The 22703-nt window shown below is 42.3% G+C and overlaps 1 protein-coding gene across 1 annotated transcript in view; it reads left to right on the top strand.

The window, feature by feature from the left end:
• ADAMTS18 (ADAM metallopeptidase with thrombospondin type 1 motif 18) overlaps positions 1–22703 on the top strand; it is a 148497-nt gene that overhangs the window by 122819 nt on the left and 2975 nt on the right. Inside the window, exons 15-22 of the mRNA XM_073582822.1 lie at positions 6149–6272; positions 6862–7106; positions 16087–16225; positions 16884–17010; positions 17094–17298; positions 18576–18767; positions 21035–21247; positions 21378–21525. Of these exons, the coding sequence (XP_073438923.1) occupies positions 6149–6272; positions 6862–7106; positions 16087–16225; positions 16884–17010; positions 17094–17298; positions 18576–18767; positions 21035–21247; positions 21378–21525 (1393 nt within the window). The remainder of the gene's footprint in view (positions 1–6148; positions 6273–6861; positions 7107–16086; positions 16226–16883; positions 17011–17093; positions 17299–18575; positions 18768–21034; positions 21248–21377; positions 21526–22703) is intronic.

The following is a 22703-nucleotide window of genomic DNA, read 5'->3' on the forward strand; positions in this document are numbered from 1 at the left end:
CAACACAATTAGCAGTAGCCGTGGGGGGTTCCTACGATGCCCTAGAACCCTCGATCACAGCCGGAGAATTACCTAGGCCTAAAGAAAGAAAGGGGAATCTAAACTGCCCCAGAGCAGACCCCAAAGCAATAGGCAGCCCCCAACATATAATGACGGTGAAGCAAGATGAAAATACTAACACAGACAGAAAGATAGACTGAGCAAAGACGGGGCCCAAAACTACCTAGATAGGAAAGGACAGGAAGGCTGCTGTCTGCAATCTGCCAAAACCCTATCAAAGACATAAGCCAACAAGCTGATATGAAAAAGGCCCTGAAGCAGCTAGGCTTCAAAAACTAAATCAGCACTCAGGTATTTTCAGAAGACAGAGCTAAAGGAATTCAGCACACCCCAGCAGGGAATGGCAGAAATCCAGAAAAACAAAGCAAAACAAAGTCAAAGCACCAAAGCAAAAGGCCGAGCAGCAAACTTAGCTTTAGAGGAGCAGGAATTCAGACTTGTCTCCAAGGATCCCACAGAGAAATCACCCGCAGGGCAGAAGGGCGTCGGCAGCCTTATATCCAGTCAGTCATTCCACTCAGCCAGTCATCATCATCAGCCTCAGGTGTTTGATAATCAGGCTCACTACCTTTCTTTACCAGAAGAGGGAGTTCCTCGGGCCTCAGTAATGAAGGGGAAAATGAACTCACAACAAACCTCTCTCCTTGAAGTTCTTGATGATGCGATAGATTGTTGACTGAGGTGCAATCTTTCTAGCTGCGATACTCTTCCCTGTTAGGCCATTTTTGTGCAGTGCAATGATGACTGCACGTGTTTCTTTAGAGATAACCATGGTTAACAGAAGAGAAACAATGATGCCAAGCACCAGCCTCCTTTTAAAGTGTCCAGTGGTGTCATTCTTACTTAATCATGACAGATTGATCTCCAGCCCCGTCCTCATCAACACCCACACCTGTGTTAATGGAGCAATCATTGAAACGATGTTAGCTGGTCCTTTTAAGGCAGGACTGCAATGATGTTGAAATGTGTTTTGGGGGATAAAGTTAATTTTCTAGGCAAATATTGACTTTGCAAGTAATTGCTGTTAAGCTGATCACTCTTTATAACATTCTGGAGTATATGCAAATTGCCATTAGAAAAAATGAAGCAGTAGACTTTGTAAAAATTAATATTTGTGTCATTCTCAAAACTTTTGGCCATGACTGTACAGCACTTTACAGACATCACTGCACCCATCAGGGGTCATATCTCCTACAGGTCTGTCTTCAGAACATGGGAGGAAACCCACACAGTCACACAAAATCAGGGCTGTGGAGTCAGTAAGCCAAACCTTCAACTCCGACTCCTCAATTTCCATGACTCCGACTCCCTCATACAAGGCTCATGTTTAAGTTTAAGTGATAAATTTACTGGAGTAAAATGGTGACATCAGGCTTTTAATCTTTATTATGATACAATAATCAAGAAATTTAGATAGAACATAAATTATATTTATTGGAATACAACATTAGAGCAAAAAACTTTTTCATATTTACAATATATTATACACTATGCAGTAAGTGGGAAAAAACAGTTTTCAACAAAAACGTCCTGAATAACATTTGTGCAGTCTATGAATTTGTTCTGAGAAATAGTATTGCCTCCATCAGATCCTCCTTCATAGATGACCTCAGATCTCACCTCATCATTTTGAGGCTAGAGAACAACCTCTCTACAGTAACTTGGGTTGGTGGCAAAGCAGTGACCACATGGGAACATCTCTAACAATTTCAGGGTGTAGAGGAATTGCCTCGTGCACAGTCAGTGTTGATGAACGATTGAACTCTTCTACTTTTTTGAGAGCAAGTGAAAAATGTTGCTGAAATATGGTCAATGTGTTTTCTATGGGAGAGGAATCTTTTCCCGGTAGCAACGCTTTGCCTGCTCCATGTCGTCCAAATACTTTTCAAAATCAAATTCCTCATCTGATGAGGATGAAGAAGCAGCAGCAGCCGCACTGGCAGGACCCGAGTCCTCTGCTCTTGGCCGTCCTGTAGCCCACTCATCCTAACCGCTACCTCAATCAGAGCTTCTTTTCCTTTAGTAAGCTGTTGATCATCAAGCAGTATGCGATGACTCGGGTCCACATAAACAGCTGCCAGAAGAATTATATTTTCTAGCAGCAGTGTCTCTCTCCATTTGCAATTTTTGTTTTTGGTTATTTATTTTGTCTTATATACAAGACATTACCCTGGAAAGGAAGTTTCTTAACATATTTCCCAGGAAAATCTATTTTGGTTTTGTTTTTGTATGTTTTATTGTGAGTCTGTAAACGTGACGTAAGTCTCTGACAACATTGTCTACAGCAGTGACTTGGGAGTCAGAAATGCTTCCGGGGGTCTCCCCCATGCTGTTCTCATGTCCCATAGACTTACATTGGGCTCGTTGCTTGGGCACCCGAGCATTCCAATTTGCTCGAACCGAGCAATGAGCACCTGAGCATTTTAGTGCTCACCCATCACTAATAATGAGAACTAGATGAACATCCAGCCAGAAAGAGGAGAACCCCAAGTTTCAGTGTCATTATCATATATCCCAAGAATCAGTGTGTAGTTATTCTGTTTCATAATTGTCAGCATGATTACTCCTCATTCAAGGTAACAGTGTCATTACCCTGTACCCAAAGTGTTAGTATCATTATGCTGCAACCCGAGTGTCTGAGTCATTATGTACTGTAAGAGGGAAAATGAAGCATACATTGAAAGGAACACCCTGCTTACAGTGAAGCATGGCGGGGCTTGGGGATGTCTACAGTGAAGCATTGTGGGAGCTTATTGATTCCTAATAATAATAAATAATAATATTTATTTTTATATAGCGCTAACATATTCCGCAGCGCTTTACATTTTGCACACATTATCATCACTGTCCCTGATGAGGGCTCACAATCTAAATTCCCTCTCAGTATGTCTTTGGAGTGTGGGAGGAAACCGGAGTACCCGGAAGAAACCCACGCAAACACGGGGAGAACATACAAACTCCTTGCAGATGTTGTCCTTGGTGGGATTCGAACCCAGGACTCCAGCGCTGCAAGGCTGCAGCGCTAACCACTGAGCCACCGTGCCGCCCCCTACAGTGAAGCATGCTGGTGGCTTGGTGATGCTGATAGCGTAGCACAGTGACAGTTGCTGGGTAATATAGTGACTGTTGCCAGCTAGTACAGTGGTTCAGTGGTTAGCACTGGAGTGATTGGTTCAACTCTGACCAACAATAATGAGATTCTACCTCTCAGGTACTCTTCATAAATTAAAATCAATTAACTGATTTGATGCCTTGGGCATCTAGCTTTCTCTTTCATGATCTTGCCATTGCTGCTGGTAGTCATATTGATAACCTACCTATAAATAATCTCCTGGGCAGCATGGTGGCACAGTGGTTAGTAATGTTGTTGAAGTCATGGGTTCAACTCGGACACATCACGATGAGATTCCACCTCTTAGGTACACTTTAAAAATTGAAGTGAGTGGATGCAATGGGAACTAGTTTCTCTTTTCACAGCCTTCTCATAGGTGTTCGAAGTCATTTTCATGACTTAGCCAGTAAACAGCTCTTGGACAGCACGGTGGCTGGGTGGGTATGTTGGCAGTGGATTAATCTGTGTACAGTCCAGCTGTTCAACAGTGAAGATATATTTATTCATGAACAAAGATAACCAGCTTACAACTGGTATTTCTTACAGCTCGGGATCTTAGCATCTCGTCTGCCAGCTTGTAAAGTGAAAGCCGAATGTGCTCCAGCTACACACAGTGTGAACAGTGAGCGGGAACGTCCTGGGGCTCTTCTTTTTTTAGACAATGTATTATTGGCAATATAACACTATTGTTGGAGGCAGAGACTCATGCCCCAATAAACAGTAGTGCATAGTAGTTGTAATATATGCATTAATAACCATTATTCCGACAGGTTAGCATTGTAGGTTTCCATTCCTCGGGTTATTGGTTCAAATCTAACCAAGGATGATCATTTTCCATTCTGAGTAAAAAAAAAAAATAAACAACTGCATCAGCACAGCCATTATCTGATTCATGCTGCCCTTAGTTATTAACTCTAAGGCGTATTGGCACCATCAATTTTGGTTGATCGTGAGTTGTGGTGTCATCTTAGTTTTGCCAGAGTTAAATTGATTGTCTCATGAACGCATTTTGACATGTTGACTTTACTTTGGATCCACTCTATTAAAGCAGTTCTTGCTCCAGAATTATTTGACCAGAATTTAATCTGAGTACTTAGCGTGTAGAAGATGAGCGAATCTTCCAAAATTAATTAATTTCCCTTGCCTTATCTGTAAACTCGTAAAGAGTTGGATATTGACTTAAAGGGCCACTTAATATGGTAGTAATGGTGGTTTCCGAAAGGAGCCATTCCTTGGCTGGGTCTTTCCCTGGAGGAAGATTTGCCTAGTCCCGTGTTTGAGACTCTCAAATGAGGCTCCACGGATTTTATTTGCATATTCGTATTTCCCAGGGAGCAATGCACCTAGGATTTCACTGATTGAGTGCCTTTGCCGGCTGCTGCAGTGTTTTCTTTGACTGGTCTCCATGAGGTCAGTGATTGTTTTGTGATGTTGGTCTACTAGGCATTGCTCCCACCTAGCCAGAATCCTACTCCACACTGATGAGGGGCAACATCCCGAAACAGCTGTCTGTGGATGGATATCTGGCCTTGGTATTTCCCTTGTCATATCTGTAAACTCGTAAAGATCTGGATATTGACTTTAAGGGCCACTTAATATGGTGGTAAAGGTGGTTTCCGAAAGGAGCCACTCCTTGGCTGGGTCCTTCCCTGGAGGAAGATCTGGCTAGTCCCGTGTTTGAGACTCTCAAATGAGGCTCCATGGATTTTATTTGCATATCCAAAATTAATTAAGGCAGATTTCCTCAACAAGGTTCGCAGATTTAAATTGGCCCCCCAAAAATTAATATCGGTCCCAAAAAGACTCTCTCTGGACCGCAAAGCATAATAAAATAATGGAAGGGGTAATAATTTATATTTTATTTTCATCCAAATCTTGCCCCTCACCTGTTTTGCTGCAACAGTTTTTCCTGGTCCTTCGGATCCTTCTTCAGTCCTTGGTCTTTCATTGTTGACTAGTCCTTAGGTGGTCAAGTGTGTCGCAGCATGCAATCATATAGGTGTGGCACATTTTATTGACGTCAATGCCATGCATTACCCCCCCCCCCCCACTAGACTGCATGTGGAAGCACACATTACTACGTTAGGACTAGTCGGTGCCAGAAGATTTGTGCCAAAAAACGTTCTAAAGGGAAGACTTACCAGAAGAGTAGACTGCAGTGGTAGGACAGGTTAGAGATGTTTTAGGACAGGTTTTACACTTATGATTTAACACCTTCCTGGCCTTCAAAAGAATCAAGCAAAATGATCTCCGGTTGGCCACCATTTTGCTGGGTTTGTGCAAACAGAATCCTGAAAATTTTGAATCCTATTGAGGTTGAATTTTTTTTTTAATTCGTAAGGAATTCGAACAGTTGAGAATCAATTTGCTCATGTTTGCTGCCATGTACTAATACATTTTCACTGTAGAGAAACGACTGATCATGAGGTGCTCCAATAATAAATGCTGATCACAAGAAGTTTTTTTTTAAAGTGGGACTCGTTGAGAAAAGTTGCGTTGACTTCAATATGTTTTCTTGATAAGATAGCAAATTGAGCTCACTGAAATTTTATCCTACCTGGAACTAATAAAACATTTGGTAAAATTTAATTTGCTTCTATTGTATGGTTGGTTTTGTTGAAATTGCTACGTATACTTACCCATGCAATACCAATTGCACAAAACAGCAATTTTAACTGATTCTGAAGCATAAAACTACCGTAAAATGTCAGAATAAATGATGTGTAATTCATATTAACCGCAGAACAACCTTTAACTAAGCACTTAATTAATTGGTTGCATTGAGATTTCTATTATCTGTTGTGGGGTAAAATATCATCTAACTAAATGTACTGTGCAGGAAAGCAAATGGATTTTAATTTCAATTTGGCTCGGTGACAGCATGAAGAAATGATCTGCCTGCATCCTGTGATATGATACGTTCCGACACTCACAGTCTCCTAACGCACATTTCATTTCTGTAAATTCCGGTGCCAGCTTGTAGGGTGTGATTATGTTCTTGGATCAAAAGCAGCTTTGGATGCCTGCGGAGTCTGTAAAGGTGATAATTCTACATGCAAGTTTTACAGAGGACAGTATCTGAACCATCACAAAACTAATGGTAAGATCTTCTAGTGATCCAGAGCAGTAGCTTCCAACAGATGACTCGAGTGCCCCATATCCATCAACTACCCCATGCAATGAGTCCGAGGATGTTATAATGTTACTAAGGCCGGTGTAACTGCAAATCAAGAAACTCGCGTGAGTCTCTCGCCTCAATACCCGGCACTGCTGCCGGCACTCGGGACCAGAATGTACGGCTGCATGTATTTTTATGCAGCTGAACGCTCCACACCGAACCGCCGCCGGCAGTGCCGGGTATTGAGGCGAGAGACTCACATAGTTTCTTTCATTGCAGTTGCAAGTGTGACCCCGGCCTAAGGCTTGTATACAAGGACATATGCAAATAGCTAGCAGGTGGCACCACACTGAGGACTATCACTTGACACTTGAGTAAGAATAATAGATAGATAATAAATAATAGATAGATATATAATAGATAGATATTATTAGAAAAATAAATATGATGGCCATATTTTTGTAGTCCCGGGCAGTCTACTGAAACCTATAAATGAAACATGTGAGTAATCTAGCTACTTCTGCTCACGATTACAATTGAAGACTCCTCTCTGTTCTTCCTTCCTGTACAGAATACTATACCGTTGTCACTGTGCCGGTTGGCGCGAGAAATATTCATTTCCAAGAGCTCCAGTATTCCACCAGTTACATCGCTGTGAGAAACCTTAATGGAAAGTACTATTTGACTGGGGAATGGACCATTGATTGGCCTGGAAAGTTCCCGTTTGCTGGGACCACTTTCATTTATCAAAGATCAACTCAGCAACCAGAAAGTCTTTATGCAGCGGGACCGATCAATGAAACTCTGGTTTTGGAAGTAAGAAGTATATTTTAGTATAATTTTCTGGTTCCATGATATTCACGTGGCTTATCAGATTTGGGTAAAGCATTTAAGAATAACTGCTTTGTGTTCCTCCTTCCAAAAATGAATAAAATGTGCTAAATATATATATATATATATATATACAGTCATATGTAAAAGTTTGGGCACCCCTATTAATGTTAACCTTTTTTCTTTATAACAATTTTGGTTTTTGCAACAGGTATTTCAGTTTCATATATCTAATAACTGATGGACTCAGTTATATTTCTGGATTCAAATGAGGTTTATTGTACTAACAGAAAATGTGCAATCTGCATTTAAACAAAATTTGACCGGTGCAAAAGTATGGGCACCCTTATCATTTTCTTGATTTGAACACTCCTAACTACTTTTTACTGACTTCCTGAAGCACTAAATTGGTTTTGTAACCTCATTGAGCTTTGAACTTCATAGCCAGGTGTATCAAATCAGGAGAAAAGGTATTTAAAGTGGCCACTTGCAAGTAGTTCTCCTATTTGATTCTCCTATGAAGAGTGGCATCATGGGCTCCTCAAAACAACTCTCAAATGATCTGAAAACAAAGATTATTCAACAAAGCTTTTCAGGGGAAGGATACAAAAAGTTGTCTCAGAGATTTAACCTGTCAGTTTCCACTGTGAGGAACATAGTAAGGAAATGGAAGAACACAGGTACAGTTCTTGTTAAGCCCAGAAGTGGCAGCCAAGAAAAATATCAGAAAAGCAGAGAAGAAGAATGCTGAGAACAGTCGAGGACAATCCACAGACCACCTCCAAAGACCGGCAGCCTCATCTTGCTGCAGATGGTGTCACTGTGCATCGGTCAACAATACAGCGCACTTTGCACAAGGAGAAGCTGTATGGGAGAGTGATGCGAAAGAAGCCGTTTCTGCAAGCACGCCACAAACAGAGTCGCCTGAGGTCTGCAAAAGCACATTTGGACAAGCCAGTAACATTTTGGAAGAAGGTCCTGTGGACTGATGAAACAAAGATTGAGTTGTTTGGTCATACAAAAAGGCGTTATGCATGCGCTGTATTGTTGACCGATGCACAGTGACACCATCTGCAGCAAGATGATGCTGCAGGTCTTTGGAGGTGGTCTGTGGATTGTCCTTGACTGTTCTCACCATTCTTCTTCTCTGCCTTTCTGATATTTTTCTTGGCCTGCCACTTCTGGGCTTAACAAGAACTGTACCTGTGTTCTTCCATTTCCTTACTATGTTCCTCACAGTGGAAACTGACAGGTTAAATCTCTGAGACAACTTTTTGTATCCTTCCCCTGAAAAGCTATGTTGAATAATCTTTGTTTTCAGATCATTTGAGAGTTGTTTTGAGGAGCCCATGATGCCACTCTTCATAGGAGAATCAAATAGGAGAACTACTTGCAATTGGCCACTTTAAATACCTTTTCTCATGATTTGATACACCTGGCTATGAAGTTCAAAGCTCAATGAGGTTACAAAACCAATTTAGTGCTTCAGGAAGTCAGTAAAAAGTAGTTAGGAGTGTTCAAATCAAGAAAATGATAAGGGTGCCCATACTTTTGCACCGGTCAAATTTTGTTTAAATGCAGATTGCACATTTTCTGTTAGTACAATAAACCTCATTTGAATCCAGAAATATAACTGAGTCCATCAGTTATTAGATATATGAAACTGAAATAGCTGTTGCAAAAACCAAAATTGTTATAAAGAAAAAAGGTTAACATTAATAGGGGTGCCCAAACTTTTACATATGACTATATTTATATATATATATATATATATATATATATTTATATAAAGCAAATTATTAACAATAATACCTACATCCCATCCCCCCAAAACAATCTTGCACATGGCTCTACCGCAGGAAAAAAAAAAAAATGGCGTTTCTAAAAATCTCTTTATTGTGTTAATGTAGTCTAACATATAAAACATATAAAATTAGCTCGTTAACAAATTTGTAACAATAGAAAGACACAGTAACATTAAAAAAATGATAGAATTTGAAGATTTGCTACATTTCATGTAACACAGACAACATACGTACCAGAGAAATGATAATTTATTCATGGAACAACCCCTTTGTTAGAGTTGTAAGCCTACGCTTATGCTAAGTTATGAGATTATTATTCATCCAAAATACGTAAAAACCCAACTTTGAGCCAAGTTTATCCGCACGAGTGCAGACTAAAATATGCACTGAGCACTGATTCTGCCAAGTGATCCCAACTAATAATTTGAGGTCAGCACTATATACATTTGGAAATGCTTTCCCGGTGACCCATGGCTGTTGAAGATATGAGTCACGGATTTGGCTGTTGAGACAATGCTTGGTTTCCTTGATATCAAAGCTCAAGCTTACAGCAAGTAGACTTAACTGACCTGATATAAAGACCCTCTAAAACAGTTGTCTGTAGATGGGGGTCATCCTTTTGGTGAAGACTTTGATTTGGCAAATATCCTTAAGGCCCCATCACACACAGCGAGATCGCCAGCGAGATCGCTGATTTTGTGACGCCACAGCGATCTCGCCAGCGACATCGCTGTGTGTGACATGTATCAGCAACCGGCCCTCTGCTGGGTATCGCTGATCGCGCTCGAACGTCCTGGGCTGTTTTTTGATCGCTGGTCTCCTGCTGGCCAGTGCGCATCGCTGCGTGTGACAGCGAAAGACCAAAGATCAGCAATGGTGGGAGCTGGTTTCCAATGTAAACAGCAGGTATCTAAGAGCCACGTGGCTCTTAGATACCCGCTGTTTACCTTGGATACCAGCTTGCTTGCTGGTCCTGATCGCTGGTGGGTCAGTCTATGTGACAGCTCACCAGCGATCAGCTATGTCCCAGCGATCCCATCCACATCAGATCGTTGGTGGGATCGCTGGGACATTGATGCGTGTAACTGGGCCATTAGTCATGTTGCAAGGCTCATTAAAGGGTTGGACATTGACTTGAAGGGTCATTATTCTCAATAGATGGCACTAGAGAGACTGTTTTCTTCCATCTGGAGGAGGGCTCGAACAACTCAATCTTATTAAAAACATTAAGTGCTCAATAGAAAATCCTTTTACATAAAAATTATGTTATGTTTTCTTACCCCACAAAGGTTTGGGCCACTAGGTGTCTTTGTTTTGTCTAACTTGCCGTCAGCTACCTGTTGTTATGTGTAATTCATCGGTAGTAGCAAAGACACTAAAACAGATGACAGGAAATAAGGGTGGGTCTTGCTCTCCTGTCTGTCTCATCTTATACAGGCATAACAGAGAGGAAGGTTTTTGGTTTAGGGGAAGGCAATCCTTTAGACAATGGCAGGAGTAATGCAGAATGGGATGTAAATGTAACGAAGTTCCAGATCGTATAACCCTGGAAAAATGCTAATTAAAAGGAATCCCCCATTCAAAAAGAGTGGATCACAATAGGAAGAGCAAATTAAGTTCAAGGAATTTTCTCATCTAGAACATTTATGATATATTAAAATAATATTTTCCTCAACTTTTGAAGCTCTCATAGAAATAAAAAGCGTGAGTAGCCTTCTTTTTCCTAACAACTGGTCCTATTTTCAAGATAGAGGTGTGTCCCATTGGTGGAACTAGATCTATCGGACTTTTCCGTCATAACCTATCGATTTGACCTAAAAAGTCCTAGACTGTGGAATTGGGTCGCCCTCCCAGGGCAGTGGGGTACTCGGTACCGGGCCGGTGTCAGGGGGATGTGTCACAGAAGCGGTGACCCGGTCCGTGGCCCTGGGTGCCCAAGCAATGGGGGAGATGTAGTTAATGGTAGAATAGTTCGTGACGCCACCCGTGGTGTTTGGCAAGTAAGATATTGAGCCAACGCTGCATGCAGATCCACTGGGACTGATGGTGTGGTGCAGCAAAGATGGTGGAGCTCCCCACAGGTGGAGCTGGAGTCCCAGGGGAGTGTAGGTGCAATGGATGAGGAGAGGCGCAGAATGGTATAGATGTTGTTACCCAGGTGTAGCGGTGCTGGAATAACTGGAGGACACCAGGGTGTGCGGTTCCAAGGCTTTACTCACTGTTTGCAGTTCACACACACGCCTGCCTCCGTACAGTGTTCTCCAGGTCAGGGCTCCAGCCAACCTCCAGGCCAGATAGGGTTCTCCCTTCCACACTCCGCCAATATGTACCTTCACTGAACGACTCCTCCAATGCGCCTTTAGGTGCGAAGCACTCCAGTACTTAGTTACCCTGGAATGCCTTTCTCTAGGTGTTCCTAGTCTCTACTTGTATGACAGACAGCTGTAGCCTGCTTCGGGGACTCCTCACTGCGTCCCGGCTCTCTATTCAGTTGCTGTTGTGTCCCAAGTCTATGATGGGAGCAAGGCATTAGTGGCTCACTACTCCTCCGGTGTCTGTTGCCAGACATAAAGATCCACTCAACCTCGGGGATTGGGCCCCGGCCTTTGCGCTCTGGACTGGAAGGATTCTCTATCTTTCTTCAACCAGCTTCCCACCGTCCTTCTATTCTCCTTCGTTCCGATCTGTTCTCTCTCTCTTATGGAAGGTTAGGTTATCAATCTTATCAGTCTCTTTCACTGGTCTTTCTCATGCCAGCAGCCCAGATCACTGGGACCTGCTGCAGCACGTCCTTCAGACACCCATCTTCACTCTTCTCCCTCTCTCTCCAACTAACTAACTAACTCTCACTCTTCCCCCTCTTTTGTATCATCTCACTCCACCCGCCTCCCAGCACATCTCGTGTTATGAAGCAGGGTTCCACGAGGGGTGCTCTGCTAATCCCCAGCCTGAAGCTGTTAGGTGGCCCCACTCAACTATCCTGTGTGTGGAAACCAGGTGTGGAGCGTGGTCAGGGGTTCCCACCTTACCTGGATGGTGGGGCACTACACCTTAGGAGAAGGTGCAGTACCTCTGTGGCAACTGAAGCCTCAGGGGCGCCACATAATTTTTCTAAGTACTGAGCCCTTTCAAGTACTCCTTACAAGTTAGGTTTAAGTGAAGATGGTAAACTCTTTTGGATGGTCAACTTGAGATGTTTTTCAACTTCTCCCGCATATGGCAGAGACATGGCCTAATTATGAAGGCACATAATCCTGGTGGTTCTATATCCTATCACCATGGTGTACAGCATTACAAACAAATTTTCCCGGGTTATAAATAATGCTTCTAAATGGTAAAACTTTTTTAATGGGGCATCAGATGAAACACGGAAAATTTAATATCGAACCAATGTTCATATGCATCCGATCGAAATTGATACTATGGTAGATTTTTTTGCTGCTTAATTATGGCTACGCACAAATTGGAATGGAGCCATAACATAACCATGTGCTTGAAGTCAAAGGCTGCCCACATACATGATATTGAAAGGTTAGGTCAACAGGCTAATGGGTATGGAGGCCACCGATTCTCTGATGTTGAGGAGATTAAGATTTGGCATGTGCTATTTCGGACTCCCAAATTCTTTTGTTAACTAAGAAATAAGACGCTGGCATATGAGTGTGGCAGAGGATTTCACAGGAGTGCTCGGAAGAGTGAGCACTCCTGTACATGGGAGAATTGGGCAATCCGAACTACCCTTCTGCCGACATCGACTACCGTATCAAAAGTGTTTTCTTAAGGATGTTTCGAAAGGAAATTATCTTCTCAACTTCCTGACATAATTTCATGAAGTGATTATTTTTTTAATGGATTAAATGAATAAAATTAAGACAAAAGGCGATAAAAAACACAACATAAATTTGTTATCACACATATATATTATCCCTAAGGAGAAAATAAATTAGAGATAATTCATTTGGCCACATCGTGAATTAGACATTTTTCAATCGTTTAATTTTAAGCAAATCTTTCCAGCTCCAGGCATGGAGTCTACGGTTTAAAAGCAAAGAAACTGTAAATTTAAGAAGACTTAAAACATGTGCATGGAATTTGTATGTTCTCCCCATGATTGCGTTGCTTTCCTCCAGGTACTCCGGTTTCCTCCCACACTCCAAAGAAATACTGATAGGGAATCTAGATTGTGAGCCCCAATGGGAACAGTACTGATAATGTAGATGAAACACTGTGAAATTAATGGCGTTATATAAATGAGTAAAATAATTTAAAAAAATAGACGGCTTAGAACTCGGAGAGTTGATTTACATTAAAAAAAGGTCACAAAAGATGGACAGCACCTTGAAACTTTTTTTTACTGTTTTTGAACTCTCTGAGCCACCTAAAGGTCACGCCGGGTACCGCACTAATTAATAAATTGAAGAATAATTTGGAATATCTAGTTCTAATACAATATCTATAGATAATAGTATGGAAAACACTGAGGTAAAATATCTAGACATTAGTTTACTTGTATGATAATGACTTTGTGTTGAGGGGCGTACCGGGCCAATGCTTTTTAAAATGCATTACGAAAGTATCAATCAGCAAAATTTCCCCAGAACTTTCTCTCTGTAAAATAATTAAATAAAGTAAAGGGTGTGCTCCGATTATTCTTCACTAACAAAAAAAAGTGACTCCAAAGAAAACAAAACTTATCTGGAGGCAGCAAAAAGAGTCAACTACAAGCCATTAAATCCAACGTTATTGACCTTGACATAAACACTAAGTTAACAAAGATGGTGTTTCCCGTAGTATTGCTTATGAAGGCCTTTTATTATTCATCTGGAACTTCTTTCACATTTTTGCATTCCCACTTGTGTTAATTAAAAAGTTGCATTCTACTTTCTTGATCATAAAAGAAGCAAGCGCTTCATTTTTTGGCCAGCGTCGAAGCCTCTAGGCCGTCTCAATAGCCACCAATGGGATTCATATTACTTCCGAAGGAACAAAACTAAACTCGGTATCCGTCCAAGGGTTTGACACCAAATTTATGGCAACAACACAAATAGAAAAAATGCAAAAGATAATTCATATTTAGAGTCCTATGATTCATAGCTGTACAGAAAGAGATGTTAATATATAGGCCATCATCTTATCATGGGAGACCCAGAGTGTATGTATTTCCCAAAAATATTTCCATAATAACTTGCAGCGTTCTTGATATATTTTTCAGTTTTGTTTTCCCTTGAAGTTTTAGTTTCTCATAGAATTTTTTAAGGGCTCAGTCGAGGATTAATAGTGCAATGATTTATTAGTCTGTCGAGATCTATTTTACTATGTGAATCCAGAGTAAATAAATTTTTCTCTACCAAAAATCATTGTCCATAAAAAAAGTAGTCCTTGGATCCTGGATGACATACTAAAAATGTATAAAATCAGACTGGATTATTGAGGTCAAATTGCAAAAAAATAAACATCTTTTATTGTAGGTACCATACTATTTCTCCCACATAAACCAATATGACAAATCATACAACAAGACAAGAAGTTTCCCATAGACAGCATTTATTATATATCCACTGGATACATGATGAATTCAAGAACACCTTGGAGTTGGCTGTTGAGACCCACATGGATCTAGAGAATGGAAGACCATGAGTCCCTTATCTGAGTGGTAGTGATTCTGCGACCATGACTCCTGAATAATGCAGTGGTTATTAACATTCCACTCACAAAGTGATTTTGGGACCCCAATTCTCATGATCGATGGGCGTCTCAACAGTCAGATCAGACATTTATCACCTATCCTGTACAGAGGTTATAAATGTTGTTTATGGGACAACCCCTAGAAGGCTCTTAGATAAACTTAAGCCCCCGTTACACTCTTCAATGTCCCAGCGATTCCACCAATTATCCGACGTGGATGGGATCGCTGGGACATAGTTAGCTGATCGCTGGTGAGCTGTCACAGACAGACCCACCAGCGATCAGGACCAACGAGCAAGCTGGTATCCAAGGTAAACAGCGGGTATCTAAGAGCAGCGCGACTCTTAGATGCCCGCTGTTTATGCTGGATACCAGCTCCCAGCGTCGCTGATCGTTGGTCTCTCGCTGTCACACGCAGCAATATGTGCTAGCCAGCGGGAGACCAATGATCAAAAAATGGCCCAGGATATTCCTGTACGATCAGCGATATCCGGCGGGGGGACCGGTCGCCGATGCGTGTCACACACAGCGAAATCAATGATCTCGCTAGTTATCTCGCTGTGTGTGACGTGGCCTTTAGCACAAATTGATTTGTAGGATCTGATCCTTGGGCCAGTGGTGTAACTTGAAGCTCATGGGCCCCAATGTAAAATCTCCAACAGAGCCCTTAACTATCACAGGTCATTAATAGTAATTTTTTTTTCGTATGGGGCAAATGCAATCCCTGCGTCTACTATAGTTACGCCCCTGCATTTGGCCACTTCAGTAGTGCTGGAAGGAAGCCCTGAGTAACACCTGAGTAACACCTCACACCTGACAGTATCTGCTTTCTGCTTTTGTGAAGTCGTGCGACGCCGGCTAATCGAAAGAAGATGCCGTCAGGTAAAAGGCAGTTCTCAAGGCTCTCATCCAGCTGTCACAGATTACCGATGTGGTCGTTGGATGGGATCCTGGTTTACATGAATCCTGCTCCTAGACAGAAGGATACTTTGGTGATTCTAGATGACAATAGGGGCAAATGCCCTTGGGACCTACACCGTCATAATCTATACAGTTTCTTTTGGCAATATATGATGATACTTCCTACTCTTTATGGCAGTTTTTATGGTTTTGTTATTGTACTTTTGATGGTTCCTTTAAAAAAAAAAAAATAAGACGCCACAAGAAAATGAATGTCAGGCCCGCAGGTGGCGCACGTGGCTTGTGAAACCACTGTGCCACAGAACGGACTCACCCTGGAGGGGCATAACTAAGCAGATACCTTGGTGTTCACTGGAGCCTCTGGTGGTGAGGTCAGGCTTGTGCGGCACGTAAGCTGCACATGGGCAAGGCTCCGCAGAATAACATTGGTCCAAGTGTGATCCAATGTTTTGACGGGTAACTCTTGGACCGAAATTACGGTCGTCTGCATGCGCCCTTACGGTGAGGACTAAACAGGAGACCAGTTTTTCAATTTTCTTCTCCTTTTGTTTTAGGTTCTTTACCAAGGGAAGAACGGCGGATTTGTATGGGAATATACATTACCTTTCTCTGCAAATGAAGAGGCACCTGTGAAGAAAGCAACTTTCTCCTGGGTCCCTATGTATACAGAATGCTCAGTCACATGTGGTGGGGGTAAGGCAATTTTTTTTAGTTCAGTGCCTATTTTGAAATGTTTTTGACTTCCTAAGCCATTGGGCATAGCTATAAGGGGAGCAGAGGTAGCAATCAGTTCTAGACCCACATACCGTAGGGCAGGGTTGGGGGACCTCAGGCTCACGGGCCGTTTACGGCTCTCAGTGACCTTTTATTTTGATTCCCGGGGACTGTATGTGCTTGGACCGGCAGCTCTATTTTGATATTTGCCACCCATTAATTTCTTGTTGCTCTGTGAGCAGGAGCGTGCAGTGTTCACTACCGCTCAATTGAAGTCAATAGTACTAAGCTGCAATACTACTACATGCATCTAGTAGACTTGTGAGGCTTTGCTACTGGAAGAAAGTAGCCATTATTTTTCTAATGCTATAGAACTTATTACTTGATTAATTTATTACCTAAATTTAAAGGCAACTTTTTTGGGGTCAATTAGTTCTTGAGTTTGCTATATTCTGGAATAGAGGATTCGCAGACGAAGGAGTCTTTTTGCTGAGTTTTTGGAAACTCCAAGATTTGGAGGAGTTTTGAAATTTTGAGAGTTTTCGCTCAGCTTTTGCTTCAAAATCTCCTCAAAGAGCTATGTGTACACATAACCCTTGAATATTTAGTATTAATTATCTTGTTCCATATTTTTAAGGTCAAATGAATGTGAAATTCGTCTGTTTACAAGAATTTCGAACTCAAGTTAATTCTAGTATGTGCGGCTTGTTGAGCAAACCTGTCCTGGAGCCAAAACTGTGCAATACCCAACCATGCCCAGCGTTGTAAGTAGCCTTCAATAGTGGAAACTTGGAAAAGTGCATCTATCTATCATCGTAAACTTTGTTATTTTTACTCCTTTCTTCAGTTGGTCAGCTGGTCAGTGGAGTCCATGCAGCGCTTCTTGTGGTGGTGGCCAACAGACTAGGACTATTCAGTGCCTCCAAAAAAAGACTATGCAGGGTGAGGAACTGGTTGGACACTCCAACTGCCCAGTGAGTACTCCTATCCAGGCCCAACAATGCAACACTCAGGACTGTCCAGCAGAATGGAGCACCGGTCCGTGGTCTCAGGTAGGATGAGAAATTGACTACAATAAGAGAAGCCCATAGTCAGTCCCAATCTTCTCAGTATTAGTTCTCACTCTTTGATTTCAAGGAACTTTGCAAAAATTGCATCACCCTGAGATATGTTAATTGAGTTGTATTCTTTGTAGTGTTTTTAAGCATTAAGCGGAATACAAATAGCACCCCTTCTGTTCTAAGGTTTAATCATTTAAATATATAATATAGACAGGAAGACAGGTGTGGCACTCTTTCTGGAAGAAAAAAGCCATGTTCTTCTAATTCTGGACAACCCATTTTTAGTGATAGCCACTTTTCTGTTTAAAGGGGTTATTCAATAACCAACATATTGTCAGTGCTCTGTATGAGAAAAGTTCCACTCATCATTTCCTTAAAAATGAGTCCTTTATTCCATCATCGGGGATGTGGATGCGGTGTGCAGGGGTTGCCGGGATAACAGTGGACGATGATATTTTTGCGTTAACACAACACGTCTATGAGTTGAGGACAATAATCAACATATGTCACCTCTCTACATAATGTATGATTTTTAGGGGTCTGACCCCTGAGATCCTCACTGATTATGACAACAGGGGTCCCAAAGTCATAGAGCAGTAATGAGCATGTGCGACCACGTCTCCATTCGAGCAGCGGTCGCACATGCTCCCTAATGCTCCATTTACACATGGGGACTTTGTAAGCCCCTTTCCCAGGATTTGTGGGGGACTCACCCCTAACAATCATGATCTATCTTGTGGATGGTTGATAAATTTTGCTTAATGGACAAAGATTATTCAGAAAATTCTGCAGATTAATAAACAGAGTTCAATTGTATTTCATTACCTTCGAAGTTTAGTGTTCCTTTAATGGTTGCCATATACTTGATTAATAACGCAGAGGATACTTTCCGGCCCAATAAAAGCACCAAACGCCCCCCCAAAATTTTTAGATAGTAAATTAAGCCAAATTAGTATTGTTCTCTAGAGCCGCCCAAACGTCTGTCTCCAAGGTCCTGTAATAAGCCAGGTCTTATAGCTGTCACTCATTAAGTAGGGGCCCATCAGCCAAGCTGTCTTGTTTGATGACTGACACCCTCAGATTTATTTGGGGAGTTTTTAGGTTTAGAAAAATTTAAACTTGGCTTCATACTAATCCCGAAGACCTAAGGTGTTCACCTCTGATATACGTCCGTGTAAGTTAGCCCTGCTAATGTCATGTTCTTGTAATCTTTGTCCATGAGCTATGCATCTGAATGTCTGACAGCCTGCATTCCTCATCTATTCCAGTGCTCCCGATCTTGTGGAAAGGGAATTAAGAAACGAGAAGTTTATTGCAGAAGTGTCAACTCCGAGAAATATAAAATACTTCCAGAGAACCTATGCTCAGCCAGCTCAAAGCCAGAGTCCACCGAGAGCTGTATACTAGCACGCTGCCAGAAGAATGACAAATTGCAGTGGGTGATATCTGCATGGACCGAGGTAACCCGCATAAAATCTTTTAAGCACATTAGAAAGTCTTGTTTCACTTTTATTGGTCTGTAAGCCAACAACTTAGTGAAAAACAAATCACTTAATATTCCTAAGGCATATATGGATATTCATTATTAACATTATAACCTTCTCAAAAAAATATGAATAAACCAAAAGGATTCCAGGTTGATAAAAACTCAAATAAATTTATTTAGTTACACAAAAAAAGGGAAAAACAGAGCAAATGGACATAATAAAATACCATAAGATAATTTCACAAGGAGATAGATGCATAATAGACACATTGGCCATAATAGTAAAGTGATCATATGAATTTCATAACAATAATAATGTGCATAATGTAAACAGGCTAAAAAAAACAGACATAAAGTGCTTGAAAAATATGACTAGATTATAGATACCCGTAGTAAGTGGCTCAGTGCGTCTCAGGCTCCCTCTCAGCCTGGTGTCCGGTGCTGATCTCCTAACGCCTGGTGTCCGGTGCTGAGCTCCTAACGCCTGGTGTCCGGTGCTGATCTCCTAACGCCTGGTGTCCGGTGCTGAGCTCCTAACGCCTGGTGTCCGGTGCTGAGCTCCTAACGCCTGGTGTCCGGTGATGAGCTCCGAACGCCTGGTGTCCGGTGCTGAGCTCCTAACGCTTGGTGTCCGGTGCTGAGCTCCTAACGCCTGGTGTCCGTGCTGAGCTCCTAACGCCTGGTGTCCGGTGCTGAGCTCCTAACGCCTGGTGTCCGGTGCTGAGCTCCTAACGCCTGGTGTCTGGTGCTGAGCTCCGAACGCCTGGTGTCTGGTGCTGAGCTCCTAACGCCTGGTGTCCGGTGCTGAGCTCCTAACGCCTGGTGTCCGGTGCTGAGCTCCTAACGCCTGGTGTCCGGTGCTGAGCTCCTAACGCCTGGTTTCCGGTGCTGAGCTCCGAACGCCAGGTGTCCGGTGCTGAGCTCCTAACGCCCGGTGTCCGGTGCTGAGCTCCGAACGCCAGGTGTCCGGAGCTGAGCTCATAGCGCCTGGTGTCCGGTGCTGAGCTCATAGCGCCTGGTGTCCGGTGCTGAGCTCATAGCGCCTGGTGTCTGGTGCTGAGCTCCTAACACCCGGTGTCCGGTGCTGAGCTCATAGCGCCCGGTGTCCGGTGCTGAGCTCATAGCGCCTGGTGTCCGGTGCTGAGCTCCTAACGCCTGGTGTCCGGTGCTGAGCTCCGAACACCTGGTGTCCAGTGCTGACCTCCGAACTCCTGGTGTCCGGTGCTGAGCTCCGAACACAGACTTCTCCTGAAAATCCGCTTTAGAGTTCATGGAGGAGAGAGATGTATTTTTCATTTCCAAAGATCGGGTCCCCATTTATTTCTATGGGGTTCTGGTTTAAGTTTCAGAAGTAGCAGAACTGTACCCGAACCGAAATTTGGACTAAAGCTCATCCCTACACATGGCAGATTTTTAGCAGAAAACAGACTATAACACAGATCTTTCCTCCTGCTGAGATTGTCATGATTGCTGGAATCAGAAAACCTCCCGCAAAAGGTCAAAAAGCAGGCAACTGATTTACTCTTATGGCTAAAAATGTGTTAGCAAAACTTTAAAGGGAATCTGTCTCCAGGTTATTGCTCCCCCATCTGAGAGAAGCATGATGTAGGGGCAGAAATATTGATTTGTCACTTATTGGGCTGCTTGCTGTAGTTTTGATAAAATCACAGTTGGCTGCTGATCTAACAATTCTCTGAAGGCTGATCTGTGTGTAACCCCGCCCACACCACTGATTGGCAGCTTTTGATGTACACTGCAAAAGCAGAAAGCTGCCAATTATTGGTGGAGGCAGAGCTGCACAGAGCAATAGGACTAGATGGCACGAGACAACTAGTCTTCTGGTGATAATCTCCTGCTGATAAAACAGTGATTTATCAAAACTACAGCAAGTAGCCCAGTAAGTGACACATCACTGGAATCAGGGTCTCTGCCCTTACATTTTGCTGCTCTCAGATGAAGTGGCAAAAAACTTTTAAAAGCGATAACCTGATTAAAAAAATTGACCTACCAGTATATTATTGATGCATATGGGAAGAAAACATGTAGAAGTCTTTTATGCAATTAAAATATTTGCTAACAATCCATACAATTTTTACATATCGAAATATTTCCCCTCAAGAAATCATTTTTTTCTTTTTGCAAAAAAGAAAGGAATCACGTATTCATTTAATTAATTAGACAGCTAATGAATATTTTATGCATTAATAATTCATTATATTTAGTTCATTCATTTTTGCACAGTGTTCAGCCACATGTGGTCCAGGTGTAAAGAAACGAGAACTGAAGTGTGGAGAACAAGACAATCACGGCAAACTTGTCACCGTTCCTCAGAGGAGATGTCGCAGTGTCAGAAAAGCGAACATACCCCTGGAGCAGCCATGCAACAGCAAACCCTGCCCCGTGCACTCTCCTTACAATGCATTTTATGTATGGAATACATATCCATGGCAGCCGGTAAATTTTCTCTACCTTCACTAGAACAATTTTTTTTTTGCTCAAATGGTATCCAAAAAAAGGAAAATATGCCACACTATGTATGTGTATATATATATGTGTAATCGGAACATATGTCCATTCTCATCAGTGTACGGTTACATGTGGTGGAGGAATGCAAATACGAGTTGTCCAGTGCCTTCATCAAGGTAGACCTGCGGTTGGTTGTTTGCCTCATCAAAAGCCGACAACTTCCCAAGCTTGCAACATGAACTTCTGTCCGACTTCAGGAATCCAAGGTATTTAATGGAAAAAAATGGAATTTCATTAGGTTCTAATTAGTGAAGCGCGAACGTGCCTACTCAGAGATCGACCGTGCTGGCCGAGTGTCTTCATCGGGCTCGAAAAATATCTTCGGGTCCTCGCACTTGCATGTCTCTCGGCTGTTCGACAGCCACAACCTTTTGCAAGGATTGTCTAACAAGCAGCCAATCCCTGCATATGATGCGGCTGTCGAACAGCCGTGAGACATGCAGCCGCGGGGACTCAAACATATTTTTCGAGCACGCTGAAGACACTTGGTTATCACTGAGCATGCTCCGATAACACCTTATCCGAGCATGCTTGAGTGTTATCAGAATATTTTGTGCATGCTCGTATATTATGTTCGAGTCCCTGTGGTTGCATGATTTGTGCCTGTTAGACAGCCTCAACACTTGCAGGGATTGCCTGTTAGTTAGGGAACCCCAACATGTTTTGACCCCATTCTAGTGAACGCTAGGACCTCCAGTATTCCGAGATCTATCCTGTGTATAAATGATAGGACTGCTTCTTTAAGGTATTTTCTGACTGTCATCACTCATTTTAACAGTCTACTCCGTCCAACCCAGACTATCATAACGTCTTCTCCTATTTATTGAATTTCTTCCTTAAATATTTTTGCCTTTTCTTTTTTTTAGCATATGCAAAAATTTCTATTTGATAACATAAACCCCCAATCTTTTTGGTTATGATTATGCATGTGCAAATATATTAGATGCCATAGAAAGTAGAGATGAGAGAATAAATTCTCAGGACCCTTTTCCAATGGGCAGGTCAGTATTCCGTGCCTGTTAACTGCCTTCTACCTTTCAACATCCCGGCTCCTTTTCTGATTTACCGACCTTGCTTTTTGCCGCAGCAATGACATCGCTCCGGGGCATCTAATCATAACAGACGCCAGCAGGTAGGAGGCGCTGCGCAGGGCTTCCATCCATGTTCAGCTCAAAAAGGGAAATCCAAGCCCCTGTTTGCACAAAACACACAAAACAGACACTAGGAGCGATGGGTGGAGGCTCATAGCTGGACCCAGAGAGGGTGAATCAAAATAGTAAAAAAAAACACAAAAAAAAACAAACAAATCACAGCCTAGGGCAGGGTTTTCTGAAAATCCTTTTAAAGACAAATGCAACCTGTATGTTGGCCATTCATGATGTCG

Source organism: Dendrobates tinctorius, unplaced genomic scaffold (genome assembly GCF_039654945.1).
Source record: "Dendrobates tinctorius isolate UK_male_01 unplaced genomic scaffold, ASM3965494v1 ptg000009l, whole genome shotgun sequence".
In the NCBI taxonomy this organism is placed as follows: domain Eukaryota; kingdom Metazoa; phylum Chordata; class Amphibia; order Anura; family Dendrobatidae; genus Dendrobates; species Dendrobates tinctorius.